A 21905-nucleotide genomic window follows, 5' to 3' on the forward strand; every position below is an offset into this window, starting at 1 on the left:
CTTGGCGCTCCCCCCTCGGCCCCGCCCCCTCCGGGCCCGGCCCCGCCCCCCTCCCTCCTCGGCCCCGCCCCCTCCCGCCACGTCACGGCCCCTTTAACCCGCCCTGATTGGCCACGCCCCCCGCTCAGGCCACGCCCACTCCGGGGGGGGGGGGCTGGAGCCTCTTAAAGGGGCCGCGCCGGGGGCGCAGTAACAAAACGGAGCTTTATTGGGGGCGGGGCCGGGCGCGGGACGGGGGCGGGGCTGGGGGGGAGGCGTAGCCAATGAGGGGGCGGGATCCACAAAGGGGCGTGGCCTGACCCCATGGGGGGTGTGGCCAGGGCGGGAGGGGGCGTGGTCTGACCACGGGGGAGGGGGGGTGGCTTGGCCGGGGATTGGCCGAGCCGGAGGGAGGGGGGCGTGGCCTGGCCCGGAGGGGGCGTGGCCTGGCCCGGAGGGGGCGGGGCTAGTCCGAGTCCGACAGCACGATGATCTCCTCGGGGTCGCACTGCGTCGCCACGCTGGTCTGGGGAGGGGGGGGGGGGGTACGTGTTTGGGGGGGCACAGCCATGGGGGGGGGGCACACACACACACAGACCCCCACCCAGGGCAGGACTGGGACCCCCTGGGACCCCCCACACCAGGACAGGGACCCCCCAGCAGGACTGGGACCCCCTGGGACCCCCCACACCAGGACTGGGACCCCCCACACCAGGACTGGGACCCCCTGGGACCCCCCACACCAGGACTGGGACCCCCCAGACCAGGACTGGGACCCCCTGGGACCCCCCACACCACGACTGGGACCCCCCAGCAGGACTGGGACCCCCTGGGACCCCCCACACCAGGACTGGGACCCCCCAGCAGGACTGGGACCCCCTGGGACCCCCCACACCAGGACTGGGACCCCCCACACCAGGACTGGGACCCCCTGGGACCCCCCACACCACGACTGGGACCCCCCAGCAGGACTGGGACCCCCTGGGACCCCCCACACCAGGACTGGGACCCCCCAGCAGGACTGGGACCCCCTGGGACCCCCCACACCAGGACTGGGACCCCCCAGACCAGGACTGGGACCCCCTGGGACCCCCCACACCAGGACTGGGACCCCCCAGACCAGGACTGGGACCCCCTGGGACCCCCCAGCAGGACAGGGACCCCCAGACCCCCCCCCTCAGGGCAGGACTGGGACCCCCTGGGAACCCCCACACCAGGACTGGGACCCTTAGAGCCCCCCCACCAGGGCACGACTGGGACCCCCTGGGACCCCCCCAGCAGGACAGGGACCCCCCAGCAGGACTGGGACCCGCTGGGACCCCCCAGACCAGGACTGGGACCCCCCAGCAGGACAGGGACCCCCAGACCCCCCCCCAGGGCAGGACTGGGACCCCTCAGGGACCCGCCAGCAGGACTGGGACCCCCAGAACCCCACCCCAGGGCAGGACTGGGACCCTCTGGGACCCCCCACACCAGGACTGGGACCCCCAGAACCCCACCCAGGGCAGGACTGGGACCCCCTGGGACCCCCCAGACCAGAACTGGGACCCCCCAGCAGGACTGGGACCCCCTGGGACCCCCCACACCAGGACTGGGACCCCCAGAACCCCACCCCAGGGCAGGACTGGGACCCCCTGGGAACCCCCAGACCAGGACTGGGACCCCCCAGCAGGACAGGGACCCCCAGAACCCCCCACCACGGCAGGACTGGGACCCTCTGGGACCCCCCCAGCAGGACAGGGACCCCCAGAACCCCGCCCCAGGGCAGGACTGGGACCCCTGGGACCCCCCCCCCCCAGGGCAGGACTGGGACCCCCCAGCAGGACAGGGACCCCCAGAGCCCACCCCACAGCCCCTCCCCAGGGCAGGACTGGGACCCCTCAGCAGGACAGGGACCCCCAGAGCACCCCCCCCAGGGCAGGACTGGGACCCCCCTGGGACCCCCCAGGCCAGGACTGGGACCCCCAGAACCCCACCCCAGGGCAGGGGGACTGGGACCCCCTGGGACCCCCCACACCAGGACTGGGACCCCCAGAACCCCACCCCAGGGCAGGACTGGGACCCCCCAGGGACCCCCCCCCCCAGAGCAGGACTGGGACCCCCTGGAACACCCCCCAGCAGGACAGGGACCCCCAGAACCCCGCCCTAGGGCAGGACTGGGACCCCCTGGGACCCCCCCCCCCCCCCCAGGGCAGGACTGGGACCTCCCAGCAGGACAGGGACCCCCTGGGACCCCCCACACCAGGACTGGGACCCCCCAGCAGGACTGGGACCCCCTGGGACCCCCCACACCAGGACTGGGACCCCCAGAACCCCATCCCAGGGCAGGACCTGGACCCCCTGGGACCCCCCAGACCAGGACTGGGACCCCCCAGCAGGACTGGGACCCCCTGGGACCCCCCACACCAGGACTGGGACCCCCAGAACCCCACCCCAGGGCAGGACCTGGACCCCCTGGGACCCCCCAGACCAGGACTGGGACCCCCCAGCAGGACAGGGACCCCCCCAGAACCCTGCCCCAGGGCAGGACTGGGACCCCCTGGGACCCCCCAGCAGGACAGGGACCCTTAGAGCCCCCCCCACCAGGGCAGGACTGGGACCTTCAGGGACCCCCCAGGGCAGGACTGGGAACCCCAGGGACCCCCCCAGGAGGATGGGAGCCCCCAAGACCCACCCCAGCAGAACAGGGACCCCCAGAGCCCCCCCCCAGGGCAGCATTGGGACCCCCAGGGACCCCCCCCAGGAGGATGGGAGCCCCCAAGACCCACCCCAGCAGGACAGGGACCCCCAGGGCAGGACTGGGACCCCCCCCAGGAGGATGGGAGCCCCCAGGACCCCCCCCAGCAGGACAGGGACCCCCAGAGCCCCCCCCCCAGGGCAGGATTGGGACCCCCAGGCTCCCCCCCAACCCCTCACCTTGCAGGCCTTGGGGGGGGGCGCTGGGGGCTGCCCTGGGAGCTGCTCACCAGGTCCCTCCCGGGGGAGTCGGCCAGGGTGGAATCGGGGAGGGGGCTGTGCCGGGAGGGGGGGGGCAGCCCCCTCCCCACCTCCTCATCCTCATCCTCGCTGTGCACCTCGATGCTGGGGGGAGAGGGGGGGGGGCACAATGTCAGTACCCCCCCCAGACCCCACTGAGCCCCCAATCCCCCCCCCAGACCCCAATAAACACCCCCAGACCCCACTGAACCCCCAATTCCCCCCCAGACCCCAATAAACACCCCCAGACCCCACTGAACCCCCAATTCCCCCCCAGACCCCAATAAACACCCCCAGACCCCACTGAACCCCCAATTCCCCCCCAGACCCCAATAAACACCCCCAGACCCCACTGAACCCCCAATTCCACCCCCAGACCCCAATAAACACCCCCAGACCCCACTGAACCCCCAATTCCACCCCCAGACCCCCTTATTTCCTCCCCCAGACCCCAATAAACCTCCTTATTTCCCCAAGACCTCCTTATTCCCCCCAAACCCCCTTTATCTCCCCCCAGACCCCCTTAATTCCCCCCCAGGCCCCCCCAAACTCACATGATCCCCCCTGAGACCCCCAAATCTCCCCCAGACCCCTTTATTTCCCCCCCAAACCCACTTGATCCCCCCCAAAACCCACTTGATCCCCCCCAAACCCCCTTATTCCCTGAGACCCCCAAATCTCCCCCCAGACCCCTTTATTTCCCCCCAAACGCCCTTATTTCCCCCGAGACCCCCAAATCTCCCCCCAGACCCCTTTATTACCCCTCCCAAACTCACTTGATCCCCCCAAACCCCCTTATTTCCCCCCAAGACCCCCAAATCTCCCCCCAAACCCCCGTATTTCCCCCCCAGACCCACTTGATCCCGCCCAAACCCCCTTTTTCCCCCCCTGAGACCCCCAAATCTCCCCCCAGACCCCTTTATTTCCCCCCCAAACCCACTTGGTCCCCCCTGAGACCCCCAAATCTCCCTCCAAACCCCTTTATTACCCCCCCAAACCCCCTTATTCCCCCCCGAGCCCCCCAAATCTCCCCCCAGACCCCTTTATTACCCCTCCCAAACTCACTTGATCCCCCCAAACCCCCTTATTTCCCCCCAAGACCCCCAAATCTCCCCCCAAACCCCCTTATTTCCCCCCCAGACCCACTTGATCCCCCCCAAACCCCCTTATTCCCCCCCGAGACCCCCAAATCTCCCTCCAAACCCCTTTATTTCCCCCCCAGGCCCCCCCAAACCCACTTGGTCCCCCCCTGAGCCCCCCAAATCTCCCTCCAAACCCCTTTATTACCCCCCAACCCCCCTTATTCCCCCCCGAGCCCCCCAAATCTCCCTCCAAACCCCTTTATTTCCCCCCCAGGCCCCTCCAAACCCACTTGGTCCCCCCTGAGACCCCCCAATCTCCCCCCAGACCCCTTTATTTCCCCCCTAAACCCACTTGATCCCCCCAAACCCCCTGATTTCCCCCCCAGACCCACCTGATCCCCCCCAAACCCCCTTATTCCCCACCAAGACCCCCAAATCTCCCCCCAGACCCCTTTATAACCCCCCCAAACCCCCTTATTCCCCCCCGAGCCCCCCAAATCTCCCCCCAGACCCCTTTATTACCCCCCCAAACCCCCTTATTTCCCCCCCCAAGCCCACTTGATCCCCCCCAAACCCCCTTATTTCCCCCAAGACCCCCAAATCTCCCCCCAGACCCCTTTATTTCCCCCCCAGGTCCCCCAAACCCACTTGGTCCCCCCCCAGACCCCCTTATTCCCCCCCAACCCCCCTTATTCCCCCCCGAGCCCCCCAAATCTCCCTCCAAACCCCTTTATTTCCCCCCCAGGCCTCCCCAAACTCACTTGGTCCCCCCCTGAGACCCCCAAATCTCCCTCCAAACCCCTTTGTTACCCCCCAACCCCCCCTTATTCCCCCCCGAGCCCCCCAAATCTCCCTCCAAACCCCTTTATTTCCCCCCCAGGCCCCCCCAAACCCACTTGGTCCCCCCTGAGACCCCCCAATCTCCCCCCAGACCCCTTTATTTCCCCCCCAAACCCACTTGATCCCCCCAAACCCCCTGATTTCCCCCCCAGACCCACTTGATCCCCCCCCAAACCCCCTTATTCCCCACCAAGACCCCCAAATCTCCCCCCAGATCCCTTTATTACCCTCCCAAACCCCCTTATTCCCCCCCGAGCCCCCCAAATCTCCCCCCAGACCCCTTTATTTCCCCCCCAGGTCCCCCAAACCCACTTGGTCCCCCCCAGACCCCCTTATTCCCCCCCAAACCCCCTTATTCCCCCCCGAGCCCCCCCAAATCTCCCCCCAAACCCCTTTATTACCCCCCCAAACCCCCTCATTTCCCCCCCAAACCCCCTTTATCCCCCCCCAGCCCCCCCTCCTCTCCCCCCCCCCCAATACCTGCCGCCTCCGCGCAGCTCCAGCCGGCTCCTCTTGGCGGGGGGGGGCTGGGGGCCCCCGTTGAGGCTGGTGGAGGTGATGGCCGTGCCCCCCCCGTCCCCCCCCAAATCCCCCTCCCCAGCCCCCCCCTCCTTCCCCAGCACTCGGCGGGGGGGGTGCAGCTTTTTGGGGGAGGGGTGTTGGTAAGTCCAATGGTGACATTTCCCCCCCGCCCCCCCCCTCGATTCGGCTTCCTTGGGGGGGGCAGAGATTTGGGGGGGGTCGGGGGGGGGTTGGGGGGGTTCGGAGGGTTGTGGGGAGGGGGGGGCGGTTTTGGGGGGCGGGGGAGGGGCTGGGGGGGTCTCTGGGGGTTCCAGGGGTAACGTTTCGATCTCCAAAACGAAGAGCTGGGGGGGGGAGGGCGAGGGGGGGGCTGAGGGGGGGGGCAGGGTGGCCGCTGCCTTCGGCGTCGCCTCTTCTTCCTCGGGGGGCGGCCACGGCGTCGGCGTGATGACGTCATCTGGGGGGGGGGAGGGGAAGGTTTGGGGAGATGGGGGGGGGGTCACACCCCACTTCCTATCCCCCCCAAAATAAGGGGGGGGGGGGGGTGTCTTCACCCCTCCACCACCATCTGTACCCACCCTGTGCCGGCGCCGCGGCGCCGCCTCCATCACCGCGACCTTCCTCTTCCTCTTCCTCCTCCTCCTCCTCCTTCTTCTCTTCCTCCTCTTCCTCCTTGGTGACGTCAGCGGTGACGTCATCGCGGCGCGGCGCGGCGGCGTCCGCCTCCGACGAGGAGCCTTCTTCCTCTTCCTCTTCCTCTTCTGACTCTTCCTCCTCTTCTTCCTCTTCCTCCTCTTCCTCCTCCTCCTCCTCTTCCTCTTCCTCCCGGCTCTTAGCGGACGCTGGGCTCTGCGGCGGGCGGGTGACGTCATCGCCGTCGCCGTGACGTCACCGCCGCCACCGCCGTGACGTCATCGCCGCCACCGCCGTGACGTCATCGCCACCCCTCCCCCCCCAAATCCACCCCCCTCCCAACTTCCTCACCCGTGGGGGGGCTCTGGGGGTGCCGGGGGGGGTGGGGTGCCCCCGGCGCCGCGCCGCCCGCTTGCGCCCGCGCTCCTCCTCCTCGCTCTCGTCCTGCAGCTGCGCGTAGTGCGAGATGACGTCATCCAGGCGCGTCAGCGCCACCGTCCGGTTCTTCCGCAGACGCTTGGCCAGTTCCGGGTCCCCCAGCGCCGGGTCCATCCCTGGGGAGGGGGAGATTTGGGGGGGGGAGGGGGTCAGTGGTGAGAGACCCTCGGGATGGGGCAACGAGCTCCAGGGACCCCAATGTGTCCCAGGGACCCCTAATGAGCTCCAGGGACCCCTAACGAACCCCAGGGACCCCCTAATGAGTTCCAGGGACCCCAATGAGCTCCAGGGACCCCTAATGAACCCCAGGGACCCCCTAACGAACCCCAGGGACCCCCTAATGAGTTCCAGGGACCCCAATGAGCTCCAGGGACCCCTAATGAACCCCAGGGACCCCCTAACGAACCCCAGGGACCCCCTAATGAGTTCCAGGGACCCCTAATGAGCTCCAGGGACCCCAATGAGCCCCAGGGACCCCTAATGAGCTCCAGGGACCCCTAACGAGACCCAGGGACCCCTAACAAGCTTCAGGGACCCCTAACGAGCTCTACAACCCCTAATGAGCCCCAGTGACCCCCAATGAACTCCAGTGACCCCTAACGAGATCCAGGAGCCCCTGTTGAGCTCCAGGAGCCCCAGTGACCCCAACGAGTCCCAGGGACCCCTAACAAACCCCAGGGACCCCCTAACGAACCCCAGGAACCCCCTAATGAGTTCCAGGGACCCCAATGAGCCCCAGGAACTCTTAATGAGCTCCATGGACCCCCTAATGAGCTCCAGGGACCCCAATGAGCCCCAGGAACTCTTAATGAGCTCCAGGGACCCCCTAATGAGCTCCAGGGACCCCAATGAGCTCCAGGGACCCCAATGAGCCCCAGGGACCCCTAATGAGCTCCAGGGACCCCTAACGAGACCCAGGGACCCCTAACAAGCTTCAGGGACCCCTAACGAGCTCTACAACCCCTAATGAGCCCCAGTGACCCCCAATGAACTCCAGTGACCCCTAACGAGATCCAGGAGCCCCTGTTGAGCTCCAGGAGCCCCAGTGACCCCAACGAGTCCCAGGGACCCCTAACAAACCCCAGGGACCCCCTAACGAACCCCAGGAACCCCCTAATGAGTTCCAGGGACCCCAATGAGCTCCAGGGACCCCAATGAGCCCCAGGGACCCCTAATGAGCTCCAGGGACCCCTAACGAGACCCAGGGACCCCTAACAAGCTTCAGGGACCCCTAACGAGCTCTACAACCCCTAATGAGCCCCAGTGACCCCCAATGAACTCCAGTGACCCCTAACGAGATCCAGGAGCCCCTGTTGAGCTCCAGGAGCCCCAGTGACCCCATCGAGTTCCAGGGACCCCTAACAAACCCCAGGGACCCCCTAACGAACCCCAGGAACCCCCTAATGAGTTCCAGGGACCCCAATGAGCCCCAGGAACTCTTAATGAGCTCCATGGACCCCCTAATGAGCTCCAGTGACCCCAACGAGTCCCAGGGACCCCTAACAAACCCCAGGGACCCCCTAACGAACCCCAGGAACCCCCTAATGAGTTCCAGGGACCCCAATGAGCCCCAGGAACTCTTAATGAGCTCCATGGACCCCCTAATGAGCTCCACGGACCCCAATGAGCTCCAGGGACCCCTAACGAACCCCAGGGACCCCCTAACGAACCCCAGGGACCCCCTAATGAGTTCCAGGGACCCCAATGAGCCCCAGGAACTCTTAATGAGCTCCATGGACCCCCTAATGAGCTCCAGGGACCCCAATGAGCCCCAGGAACTCTTAATGAGCTCCATGGACCCCCTAATGAGCTCCAGGGACCCCAATGAGCTCCAGGGACCCCAATGAGCCCCAGGGACCCCTAATGAGCTCCAGGGACCCTAACGAGACCCAGTGACCCCTAACAAGCTTCAGGGACCTCTAACGAGCTCTACAATCCCTAATGAGCCCCAGTGACCCCCAATGAACTCCAGTGACCCCTAACGAGATCCAGGAGCCCCAGTGACCCCCAACAAGCTCCATCAATGTTCCACAGACTCCATCAACATCCTACGTGCTCCACCACCCCCTCATGGGCTCCATCACCCCCTCATGGGCTCCACCACCCCCTCACGGGCTCCATCACCCCCTCATGGGCTCCATCACCCCCTCACGGGCTCCATCACCCCCTCACGGGCTCCATCATCCCCTCGTGGGCTCCATCATCCCCTCGTGGGCTCCATCACCCCCTCATGGGCTCCATCACCCCCTCACGGGCTCCATCATCCCATCATGGGCTCCATCACCCCCTCGTGGGCTCCATCACCCCCTCGTGGGCTCCATCACCCCCTCGTGGGCTCCATCACCACCTCACGAGTTCCGTCACCACCTCATGGGCTCCATCACCCCCTCATGGGCTCCACCATCCTCTCATGGGCTCCATCACCCCCTCATGGGCTCCACCATCCCCTCGTGGGCTCCACCATCCCCTCGTGGGCTCCATCACCCCCTCGTGGGCTCCATCACCCCCTCACGGGCTCCATCATCCCCTCGTGGGCTCCATCATCCCCTCGTGGGCTCCATCACCCCCTCATGGGCTCCATCACCCCCTCACGGGCTCCATCATCCCATCATGGGCTCCATCATCCTCTCGTGGGCTCCATCACCCCCTCGTGGGCTCCATCACCACCTCACGAGTTCCGTCACCACCTCATGGGCTCCATCACCCCCTCATGGGCTCCACCATCCTCTCATGGGCTCCATCACCCCCTCATGGGCTCCACCATCCCCTCATGGGCTCCATCACCCCCTCATGGGCTCCACCATCCCCTCATGGGCTCCATCACCCCCTCATGGGCTCCACCATCCCCTCATGGGCTCCATCACCCCCTCATGGGCTCCACCATCCCCTCATGGGCTCCATCATCCCCTCACTGGCTCCATCAACCCCTCACGGGCTCCACCATCCCCTCATGGGCTCCACCATCCCCTCATGGGCTCCATCACCCCCTCACGGGCTCCATCATCCAATCACGGGCTCCACCATCGCCTCATGGGCTCCATCACTCCCTCATGGGCTCCACCATCGCCTCATGGGCTCCATCACCCCCTCATGGGCTCCATCACCACCTAATGGGCTCCATCACCACCTCACGGCCCCTACCATCCCCTCGTGGGCTCCACCACCCCCTCATGGGCTCCAACCCCCCCCATGGGCTCCACTACCCCCTCATGGGCTCCACCACCACCCCCTCATGGGCTCCACCATCGCCTCATGGGCTCCACCATCCCCTCATGGGCTCCATCACCCCCTCATGGGCTCCACCACCCCCTCATGGTCTCTACCATCCCCTCATGGGCTCCATCACCCCCTCATGGGCTCCACCATCGCCTCATGGGCTCCACCACCCCCTCATGGGCTCCACCATCCCCTCATGGGCTCCACCATCCCCTCATGGGCTCCATCACCCCCTCATGGGCTCCATCACCCCCTCACGGGCTCCACCACCACCTCATGGGCTCCATCACCCCCTCATGGGCTCCATCAACCTTCCAGGAGCTCCAGTGACCCAAACAAGCCCCAATGACCCCCAACGAGCTCCATCAATCTCCTCCTGGCTCCATCAACCTTCCAGGAGCTTCAGTGACCCCAATGAGCTCCACCAACATCCTACAGGCTCCATCACCCCCTCATGGGCTCCATCAACCATCCAGGAGCCCCAGTGATCCCCAACGAGCTCCACAAGCCCCAACAAGCTCCATCAATGTCCTTCAGGCTCCATCAATGTGCTCTGGGCTCCACCAACTTTCCCGAAGCTCCAGTGACCGCCAATGACCTCCATCAATGTTCTACAGGCTCCATCATCATCCTACAGGCTCCATCACCCCCTCATGGGCTCCATCAACCTTCCAGGAGCTCCAGTGACCCCCAACAAGCTCCAGTGACCCCCAATGAGCTCCATCAGTGTTCTATGGGCTCCACCATCCCCTTATGGGCTCCATCAACCTTCCAGGAGCTCCACTAACCCCTAACGAGTTCCACTGATGGCCAATGAGCTCTACAAACCCCAACAAGCTCCATCAACATCCTCTGGGCTCAAACAGCCTCCACCAGGCTCCATCAACCTCCTCTGGGCTCCATCAACCTTCCAGGAGCTTCAGTGACCACCAAGGAGCTCCACCAACCCCCCAACAAGCTCCATCAACGTTTTACGGGCTCCATCAACAACCTCTGGGCTCCATCAATGTCCTCTGGGCTCCACTACCCCACTATGGGCTCCATCAACCTTCCAGGGGCCAAAATGACTCCCAACGAGCTCTACAACCCCCAACAAGCTCCACCAATGTCCTATGGACTCCATCAGCCTCCACCAGGCCCCATCACCCCCTTATGGGCTCCATGAACCTTCCAAGAGCTTCAGTGACCTCTAATCAGCTCTGGTGACCCCTAATGAGCTCCAGTGACCCTCAACGAGCCCCAGTGACCCCCAACGAGCTCCATCAATGTCCTATGGGCTCCATCAACCTCCTCCTGGCTCCATCAACCTTCCAGGATCTCCACTAACCTCCAACAAGCTCCATCAACGTCCTATGGGTTCAATCACCCCCCTATGGGCTCCATCAACCTTCCAGGAACCCCAGTGACCCCCAACGAGCTCCATCAACATCCTACAGGCTCCAATCAACCTCGTCCGGGCTCCATCAACCTTCTAGTAACTCCAGTGACCGCCAAGGAGCTCCATCCCCCTCCATGATATCCAATGCCCTCAAGTTGGCTCCATCACCCTCTCCAGAAGCTCCAATGACCTCCTAAGAGCTCCACCACCTCCCTTTAAGCTCTACCACCCCTCCATAGGCTCCACCTCACCCCTCAGAGCTCCCAGAACCTTCTATGAGCTCCACTGTGCCCCCCTGAGCTCCACCCCCACAAGCTCTATTGATCTATTGATCCTCTACAAGCTCCACCACCCTTTTGATGTCCCACAGCTTCCTAGAAGCTCCAGCACCCCTCCATGAGCTCCACCATCCCCCACAAGCTCAACCAACCTCTACCTCCCCCTACAAGCTCCACCCTACCATGACCTCCCCTACGAGCTCCACCACATCCTTATGGGCTCCATCAACCTTCTACAAGCTCCATCAGGACCTCTATGAGCTCCACCACGTCTCTACAACCTCCCCTATTGAGCTCCACCAACCTTCTACGAGCTCCACCACACCCCTACAAGTTCCACCACACCCTCATGGGCTCCACTAACTTTCTACGAGCTCCACCACCCCTCCACAACCTCCCCTACGAGCTCCATCACACCCCTATGGCCACCACCACCCCTCTACAACCTCCATCACCCCCTTATGAGCTCCACCAACCTTCCATGAGTTCCAACAAAACCTCTATGAGCTCCACCACACCCCCCACAAGCTCCACCAACCTTCTGTGAGCTCCACCGTGCCCCATACGAGCTCCATAACCTCCCTTCAAGCTCTATTGTACCTCTATGAGCTCCACCATGCCCCTGTGGGCTCCACCACACTACTCCAAGCTCTACCAACCACCTCTATGAGCTCCACCATCCTGCTCTGAGCTCCACCAACCTTCTACAAGCTCCAAAACCCCTCGACAACCACCTCTATGAGCTCCACCACGTTCCTATGGGCACCATCACTCTTCTATGAGCTCCACCACCCCTCCAAAACCTCCCCTATTTGCTCCACTACCCCTTCATGACCTACCCTATGTGCTCCACCACATTCCTATGGGCTCCATCAACCTCATACGAGCTCTACCATCTCTCTACCACCTCCCCCTACAAGATCCATCACACCCCTACAAGCTCCACCACACCCCAATGAACTCCCCTATGAGCTCCACCGCATCCTTATGGGCTCCACCAACCTTCTACGAGCTCCAGCACCTCTCCACAACCTCCCCTATGAGCTCCATAACCCCCTCACGACCTCCTCTATGAGCTCCACCGCATCCTTATGGGCTCCACCACCCTTCCACGACCTCTTCTATGAACTCCATCACATCCCTACGAGCTCCACTATCCCCCAGTGACCTCCACTATGAGCTCCACCACACCCTTAAGGGCTCCACCAACCTTCTATGAGCTCCACCACGTCCCTATGTGCTCCTCTGTGAGCTCCACCACATTTCTACGGGCTCCACCAACCTCCTACGAGCTCCACCACCCCTCCACAACCACCTCTGTGAGCTCCACCAACCTTGTATGAGCTCCACCACATCCCTATGAGCTCCACCACCCTTCCACCACCTCCCCTATGGGCTCCAACACACCTTTAAGAGCTCCTCTACGAGCTCCACCACATTTCCATGGGCTCCACCAACCTACTACGATCTCCAACACCCTTCAACAACCTCCTCTATGAGCTCCACCACATTTCCATGGGTTCCCCCAACCTTCTACGAGCTCCACCACCCTTTCATAACCTCCCCTATGAGTTCCACCACACCCTTAAGGGCTCCTCTATGAGCTCCATCACATTCCTATGGGCTCCACCACATTCTTATGGGCTCCACCAACATTCTACGAGCTCCACCACCCTTTCATAACCTCCCCTATGAGCTCCACCACACCCTTAAGGGCTCCTCTATGAGCTCCACCACATCTCTATGAGCTCCACCACATTCTTATGGGCTCCACCAACCTTCTATGAGCTCCACCACCCCTCCACAACCTCCCCTATGAGCTCCACCACATCCTTATGAGCTCCACCACACCCTTAAGGGCTCCTCTATGAGCTCCACCACATCTCTATGAGCTCCACCACATCCTTATGGGCTCCACCAACCTTCTACGAGCTCCACCACCCTTTCACAACCTCCCCTATGAGCTCCACCACATCCCTATGAGCTCCACCATCCCTCTACAACCTCCCCTATCAGCTCCACCACGTTCCCATGGGCTCCTCTATGAGCTCCACCACATCCCTATGAGCTCCACTACACCCTTAAGGGCTCCTCTATCAGCTCCACCACATCTCTATGGGCTCCACCACATCCTTATGGGCTCCACCAACCTTCTACGAGCTCCACCACCCCTCCACAACCTCCCCTATGAGCTCCACCACCCCTCCACAACCTCCCCTATGAGCTCCACTACATCCCTATGAGCTTCACCACACCCTTAAGGGCTCCTCTATCAGCTCCACCACATCCTTATGGGCTCCACCAACCTTCTACGAGCTCCACCACCCCTCTGTAACATCCTCTATAAGCTCCACCACCCCTCCACAACCTCCCCTATGAGCTCCATCACATCCCTTCGGGCTCCACCACCCCTCCAAGCTCTCCCACCCCCTCCCCAACCCCCCCAGCCCCCCCTCACCGGGCCGGTACTGGTCGGTGAGGTGGCTCCCGAAGTTGTACACCAGGTCCAGGTGCCGCCGTTCCTGGAGCCGGTTCCCCACCTCCCGAAAAGCATCCTGAGCCATGTTCTCCATCTGCCTCCTGGCCAGGCCCAGCCCGTGGCGGGCGTTGGCCTTCTGGATCACCTTCAGGATGTCCCCGTAGTCCGGGAACACCTCGGGCCGGGGGGTGACACGCTCGATGCGCCGGAGCTCTGGGAGCTCCACCAGCCTCCCACAGGCTCCACCACAGCCTGATGGGCTCCACCAGCCCCTGCGAGCTCCAGCAGCTCTCTGCAACCTCCACTATCAGCTGCATCACACCCCAATGACCTCCCCTATGGGCTCCAACACATCCTTAAGGGCTCCTCTACGAGCTCCACCACATCTCTATGAGCTCCATCACGTCCCTATGAGCTCCACCACCCTTCCACTACCTCCCCTATGAGCTCCAATACACCTTTAAGAGCTCCTCTATGAGCTCCAACACATTTCCATGGGCTCCACCAACCTTCTACGAGCTCCACCACCCTTTCACAACCTCCCCTGTGAGCTTCACCACATCTCTATGAGCTCCATCATGTACCTATGAGCTCCACCACCCTTCTACCACCTCCTCTATGAGCTCCACCACATCCTTACGGGCTCCACCCACCTTCCATGAGCTCCACCACCTCTCTACAAGCTCCCCTATGAGCTCTACCACATTCCTATGGACTCCTCTATGAGCTCCATCACATCCCTATGAGCTCCACCACCCTTCCACAACCTCCTCTATGAGCTCCACCAACCTTCTATGAGCTGTACCACCCTTCCACAACCTCCTCTATGAGCTCCACCATATCCCTATGAGCTCCACCACACCCTTAAGGGCTCCCCTATGAGCTCCACCATATTCCTATGGGCTCCACCAACCTTCTACAAGCTCCACCACCCCTCTACGATCTCCTCTATGAGCTCCACCACACCTTCAAGGGCTCCTCTATGAGCTCCACCACATCTTTATGGGCTCCACCAACCTCCTACAAGCTCCACCACCCCTCCACAACCTCCCCTACGAGTTCCACCACCCTTCCACCATCTCCTCTATGGGCTCCACCACATCATTATGGGCTCCACCAACCTTCTACGAGCTCCACCACCCTTCCACAACCTCCTCTGTGAGCTCCACCAACATTGTATGAGCTCTATCACATCCCTATGAGCTCCACCACCCTTCCACCACCTCCCCTATGGGCTCCATCACACCCTTATGGGCTCCTCTATGAGCTCCACCACATCTTTATGGGCTCCACCAACCTTCTACGAGCTCCACCACCCCTCCACAACCTCCCCTATGAGCTCCATCACATCCCTACGGGCTCCACCACCCCTCCAAGCTCTCCCACCCCCTCCCCAACCCCCCCAGCCCCCCCTCACCGGGCCGGTACTGGTCGGTGAGGTGGCTCCCGAAGTTGTACACCAGGTCCAGGTGCCGCCGTTCCTGGAGCTGGTTCCCCACCTCCCGAAAAGCATCCTGAGCCATGTTCTCCATCTGCCTCCTGGCCAGGCCCAGCCCGTGAGCTCCATCACGTCCCTATGAGCTCCACCACACTTCCACCACCTCCCCTATGAGCTCCACCACACCCTTAAGGGCTTCTCTATGAGCTCCACCAACCTTCTAGGAGTTCCACCACCCTTCCACAACTTCTTCTATAAGCTCCACCACATACATATGGGCTCCATCAACCTTCTACTAGCTCCACCATCCCTCTACAACCTCTTCTATGAGCTCCAACACATCTTTAAGGGCTCCTCTATGAGCTCCACCACATTTCCATGGGCTCCACCAACCTCCTACGAGCTCCACCACCCTTTCCCAACCTCCCCTATGAGCTCCACCATATCCTTAGGGGCTCCTCTATGAGCTCCACCACATCTCTATGAGCTCCATCACGCCCTTATTAGCTCCACCACCCTTCCATCACCTCCTCTCTGAGCTCCACCACATTTCCATGGGCTACCCCAACCTTCTACGAGCTCCACCACCCTTCCACAACCTCCACTATGAGCTCCAACACACCTTTAAGGGCTCCTCTATGAGCTCCACCACATTTCCATGGGCTCCACCAACCTCCTACGAGCTCCACCACCCTTCCACAACCTCCCCTATGAGCTCCACCACACCCTTAAGGGCTCCTCTATGAGCTCCACCACATCTCTATGAGCTCCACCACATTCTTATGGGCTCCACCAACCTTCTACGAGCTCCACCACCCCTCCACAACCTCCCCTATGAGCTCCACCACATCCTTATGAGCTCCACCACACCCTTAAGGGCTCCTCTATGAGCTCCACCACATCTCTATGAGCTCCACCACATCCTTATGGGCTCCACCAACCTTCTACGAGCTCCACCACCCTTTCACAACCTCCCCTATGAGCTCCACCACATCCCTATGAGCTCCACCACCCCTCTACAACCTCCCCTATCAGCTCCACCACGTTCCCATGGGCTCCTCTATGAGCTCCACCACATCCCTATGAGCTCCACTACACCCTTAAGGGCTCCTCTATCAGCTCCACCACATCTCTATGGGCTCCACCACATCCTTATGGGCTCCACCAACCTTCTACGAGCTCCACCACTCCTCCACAACCTCTCCTTTGAGCTCCATCATGTCCCTATGGCCTCCTCTATGAGCTCCACCAACCTCCTATGATCTCCACCACCCCTCCAAGCTCTCCCACCCCCTCCCCAACCCCCCCAGCCCCCCCTCACCGGGCCGGTACTGGTCGGTGAGGTGGCTCCCGAAGTTGTACACCAGGTCCAGGTGCCGCCGTTCCTGGAGCCGGTTCCCCACCTCCCGAAAAGCATCCTGAGCCATGTTCTCCATCTGCCTCCTGGCCAGGCCCAGCCCGTGGCGGGCGTTGGCCTTCTGGATCACCTTCAGGATGTCCCCGTAGTCCGGGAACACCTCGGGCCGGGGGGTGACGCGCTCGATGCGCCGGAGCTCTGGGAGCTCCACCAGCCTCCCACAGGCTCCACCACAGCCTGATGGGCTCCACCAGCCCCTGTGAGCTCCAGCACCTCTCTGCAACCTCCACTATCAGCTGCATCACACCCCAATGACCTCCCCTATGGGCTCCACCACATCTCCATGAGCTCCATCACGTCCCTATGAGCTCCACCACCCTTCCACCACCTCCCCTATGGGCTCCACCACACCCTTAAGGGCTCCTCTCTGAGCTCCATCACATTCCTATGGGCTCCACCAACCTTCTACAAGCTCCACCACCCCTCTACGACCTCCTCTATGAGCTCCACCACACCTTCAAGGGCTCCTCTATGAGCTCCACCACATCTTTATGGGCTCCACCAACCTCCTACAAGCTCCACCACCCCTCCACAACCTCCCCTACGAGTTCCACCACCCTTCCACCATCTCCTCTATGGGCTCCACCACATCATTATGGGCTCCACCAACCTTCTACGAGCTCCACCACCCTTCCACAACCTCCTCTGTGAGCTCCACCAACATTGTATGAGCTCTATCACATCCCTATGAGCTCCACCACCCTTCCACCACCTCCCCTATGGGCTCCATCACACCCTTATGGGCTCCTCTATCAGCTCCACCACATCTTTATGGGCTCCACCAACCTTCTACGAGCTCCACCACCCCTCCACAACCTCCCCTATGAGCTCCATCACATCCCTACGGGCTCCACCACCCCTCCAAGCTCTCCCACCCCCTCCCCCACCCCCCCAGCCCCCCCTCACCGGGCCGGTACTGGTCGGTGAGGTGGCTCCCGAAGTTGTACACCAGGTCCAGGTGCCGCCGTTCCTGGAGCCGGTTCCCCACCTCCCGAAAAGCATCCTGAGCCATGTTCTCCATCTGCCTCCTGGCCAGGCCCAGCCCGTGGCGGGCGTTGGCCTTCTGGATCACCTTCAGGATGTCCCCGTAGCCCGGGAACACCTCGGGCCGGGGGGTGACGCGCTCGATGCGCCGGAGCTCTGGGAGCTCCACCAGCCTCCCACAGGCTCCACCACAGCCTGATGGGCTCCACCAGCCCTTGCGAGCTCCAGCACCTCTCTGCAACCTCCACTATCAGCTGCATCACACCCCAATGACCTCCCCTATGGGCTCCACCACATCTCCATGAGCTCCATCACGTCCCTATGAGCTCCACCACCCTTCCACCACCTCCCCTATGGGCTCCACCACACCCTTAAGGGCTCCTCTCTGAGCTCCATCACATTCCTATGGGCTCCACCAACCTTCTACTAGCTCCACCACCCCTCTACAACCTCCTCTATGAGCTCCAACACACCTTTAAGAGCTCCTCTATGAGCTCCACCACATCTTTATGGGCTCCACCAACCTTCTACGAGCTCCACCACCCTTTCACAACCTCCCCTATGAGTTCCACCACCCTTCCACCATCTCCTCTATGGGCTCCACCACATCCTTATGGGCTCCACCAACCTTCTACGAGCTCCACCACCCTTCCACAACCTCCTCTGTGAGCTCCACCAACATTGTATGAGCTCCACCACATCCCTATGAGCTCCACCACCCTTCCACCACCTCCCCTATGGGCTCCATCACACCCTTATGGGCTCCTCTATGAGCTCCACCACATCTTTATGGGCTCCACCAACCTTCTACGAGCTCCACCATCCCTCTACAACCTCCCCTATGAGCTCCATCACATCCCTACGGGCTCCACCACCCCTCCAAGCTCTCCCACCCCCTCCCTGACCCCCCCAGCCCCCCCTCACCGGGCCGGTACTGGTCGGTGAGGTGGCTCCCGAAGTTGTACACCAGGTCCAGGTGCCGCCGTTCCTGGAGCCGGTTCCCCACCTCCCGAAAAGCATCCTGAGCCATGTTCTCCATCTGCCTCCTGGCCAGGCCCAGCCCGTGGCGGGCGTTGGCCTTCTGGATCACCTTCAGGATGTCCCCGTGGTCCGGGAACACCTCGGGCCGGGGGGTGACGCGCTCGATGCGCCGGAGCTCTGGGAGCTCCACCAGCCTCCCACAGGCTCCACCACAGCCTGATGGGCTCCACCAGCCCCTGTGAGCTCCAGCACCTCTCTGCAACCTCCACTATCAGCTGCATCACACCCCAATGACCTCCCCTATGGGCTCCAACACATCCTTAAGGGCTCCTCTACGAGCTCCACCACATCTCTACAAGCTCCATCACGTCCCTATGAGCTCCACCACCCTTCCACTACCTCCCCTATGAGCTCCAATACACCTTTAAGAGCTCCTCTATGAGCTCCAACACATTTCCATGGGCTCCACCAACCTTCTACGAGCTCCACCACCCTTTCACAACCTCCCCTGTGAGCTTCACCACATCTCTATGAGCTCCATCATGTACCTATGAGCTCCACCACCCTTCTACCACCTGCTCTATGAGCTCCACCACATCCTTATGGGCTCCACCCACCTTCTATGAGCTCCACCACCTCTCTACAAGCTCCCCTATGAGCTCTACCACATTCCTATGGACTCCTCTATGAGCTCCATCACATCCCTATGAGCTCCACCACCCTTCCACAACCTCCTCTATGAGCTCCACCAACCTTCTATGAGCTGTACCACCCTTCCACAACCTCCTCTATGAGCTCCACCATATCCCTATGAGCTCCACCACACCCTTAAGGGCTCCCCTATGAGCTCCACCATATTCCTATGGGCTCCACCAACCTTCTACAAGCTCCACCACCCCTCTACGACCTCCTCTATGAGCTCCACCACACCTTCAAGGGCTCCTCTATGAGCTCCACCACATCTTTATGGGCTCCACCAACCTCCTACAAGCTCCACCACCCCTCCACAACCTCCCCTATGAGTTCCACCACCCTTCCACCATCTCCTCTATGGGCTCCACCACATCATTATGGGCTCCACCAACCTTCTACGAGCTCCACCACCCTTCCACAACCTCCTCTGTGAGCTCCACCAACATTGTATGAGCTCTATCACATCCCTATGAGCTCCACCACCCTTCCACCACCTCCCCTATGGGCTCCATCACACCCTTATGGGCTCCTCTATGAGCTCCACCACATCTTTATGGGCTCCACCAACCTTCTACGAGCTCCACCACCCCTCCACAACCTCCCCTATGAGCTCCATCACATCCCTACGGGCTCCACCACCCCTCCAAGCTCTCCCACCCCCTCCCCCACCCCCCCAGCCCCCCCTCACCGGGCCGGTACTGGTCGGTGAGGTGGCTCCCGAAGTTGTACACCAGGTCCAGGTGCCGCCGTTCCTGGAGCCGGTTCCCCACCTCCCGAAAAGCATCCTGAGCCATGTTCTCCATCTGCCTCCTGGCCAGGCCCAGCCCGTGGCGGGCGTTGGCCTTCTGGATCACCTTCAGGATGTCCCCGTAGTCCGGGAACACCTCGGGCCGGTTGATGAAGCGCTCGATGCGCCGGTTGACCTCGGGGTAGCGGGTGCCGCGGTAGGGGATGCGCTGCTCGATGACGCGGCCGGTCAGGCTGCTGCAGTCCTTCAGCTGGCAGAGCCGCTGGAAGATGCTCATCATCTTCCTCTTCAGCCGGCTCTCCTGGAGGTAGGTGGAGTCCTCGCTGTCCAGCTCGTCCAGGTCCAGCTCCCTCTCCTGGAGGCGCCGGATCTCCCCCGTGTAGACGCGCAGCAGGTTCTCCAGGTACCGGATCTGGCGCTTGGAGCCGCCGCGCGGCGCTGCCGGTGCCGCGGACGATGATGATGGAGGAGGAGGAGGTGGTGGTGGTGATGATGATGAGGACGGAGCAGCAGCAAGAGGAGGAGGAGGTGTCAAGGAGGAGGAGGAGGAGGAGGAGGAGGAGGAAGGAGCGGGGAGCAGGGGCAGCTTGCGGCGGGCGCCGTGGGCCTTGAGCACGGTGCAGAGCTCGTTGATGTAGACGTAGACCTTGGCGCGCCGCGCCCGCACCCGCGCCAGGCAGCGGCCCAGCACGTTGCGCAGCTCGGCCGAGCACAGGAACTGGGGGCTGCTCTTCTGCAGGCGGGAGGACAGGAAGGGCAGCACCTCGGGGTGCTCCTGGGTCAGCTGGGAGCACAGCTCCAGGAACTGGGGGAGGAGAGAGAAGGGGGTTAGAGGGCACTGGGAGGCACTGGAACAGACTGGGAGGGGACTGGGAGGCACTGGAAGGGACTGGGAGGGCACTGGGAGGCACTGGGAGGGGACTAGGAGCGGACTGGGAGGCACTGGGATGGACTGGGAGGCACTGGGAGGGGACTGGGAGGCACTGGGACGAACTGGGATGGACTGGGAAGCACTAGAGAGGCACTGGGATGGACTGGGAGGGAACTGGGATGGACTGGGAGGCACTAGGGAGGTACTGGGATGGAACTGGGATGGACTGGGAGGCACTGGGAGGGGACTGGGGGGCACTGGGATGGACTGGGGGCACTGGGAGGCACTGGGAGGCGGGAGGACAGGAAGGGCAGCACCTCGGGGTGCTCCTGGGTCAGCTGGGAGCACAGCTCCAGGAACTGGGGGGGGGAGAAGGGGGAGAGGAGGGGGTTAGAGGGCACTGGGAGGCACTGGAACAGACTGGGAGGGGACTGGGAGGCACTGGAAGGGACTGGGAGGGCACTGGGAGGCACTGGGAAGCACTAGGGAGGCACTGGGATGGACTGGGAGGCACTGGGAGGGAATTGGGATGGTCTGGAAGAGGACTGGAAAAGACTGGGTTGGACTGGGGAGGCACTGGGGATGTACTGGGAGGGGACTGGGAGGCACTGGGATTGATTGGGAGACACTGGGAGGAGACTGGGATGGACTGGGAAGGAACTGGGATGGAACTGGGATGGACTGGGAAGCACTAGAGAGGCACTAGGATGGACTGGGAGGGAACTGGGATGGACTGGGAGGCACTAGGATGGAACTGGGATGGACTGGGAGGCACTGGGAGGGGGCTGCTCTTCTGCAGGCGGGAGGACAGGAAGGGCAGCACCTCGGGGTGCTCCTGGGTCAGCTGGGAGCACAGCTCCAGGAACTGGGGGGGGGAGAAGGGGGAGAGGAGGGGGTTAGAGGGGACTGGGGGGGATTGGGATGCACTGGGATTGACTGGGAGGCACTGGGA

At 62.5% G+C, this 21905-nt stretch overlaps 1 protein-coding gene across 1 annotated transcript; it reads right to left on the reverse strand.

Annotated features, from left to right (window-relative positions):
- Window positions 1-93: 93 nt before the first annotated feature.
- Window positions 94-21312, reverse strand: LOC311204609 (uncharacterized protein; the record flags this gene model as incomplete). Its single annotated transcript, XM_084281010.1, has 12 exons — window positions 94-505; window positions 2896-3060; window positions 5358-5856; window positions 5978-6248; window positions 6384-6586; window positions 13801-14034; window positions 15239-15360; window positions 16592-16814; window positions 17583-17816; window positions 18585-18818; window positions 20023-20887; window positions 21241-21312. Coding segments are annotated over 12 exons (3534 nt in total), but the record flags the coding sequence as incomplete, so codon positions are not given.
- Between the last annotated feature and the right edge of the window lie 593 nt (window positions 21313-21905).

Source organism: Gallinula chloropus, assembly GCF_964237585.1.
Source record: "Gallinula chloropus genome assembly, contig: HAP1_SCAFFOLD_588, whole genome shotgun sequence".
Lineage (NCBI taxonomy): Eukaryota > Metazoa > Chordata > Aves > Gruiformes > Rallidae > Gallinula > Gallinula chloropus.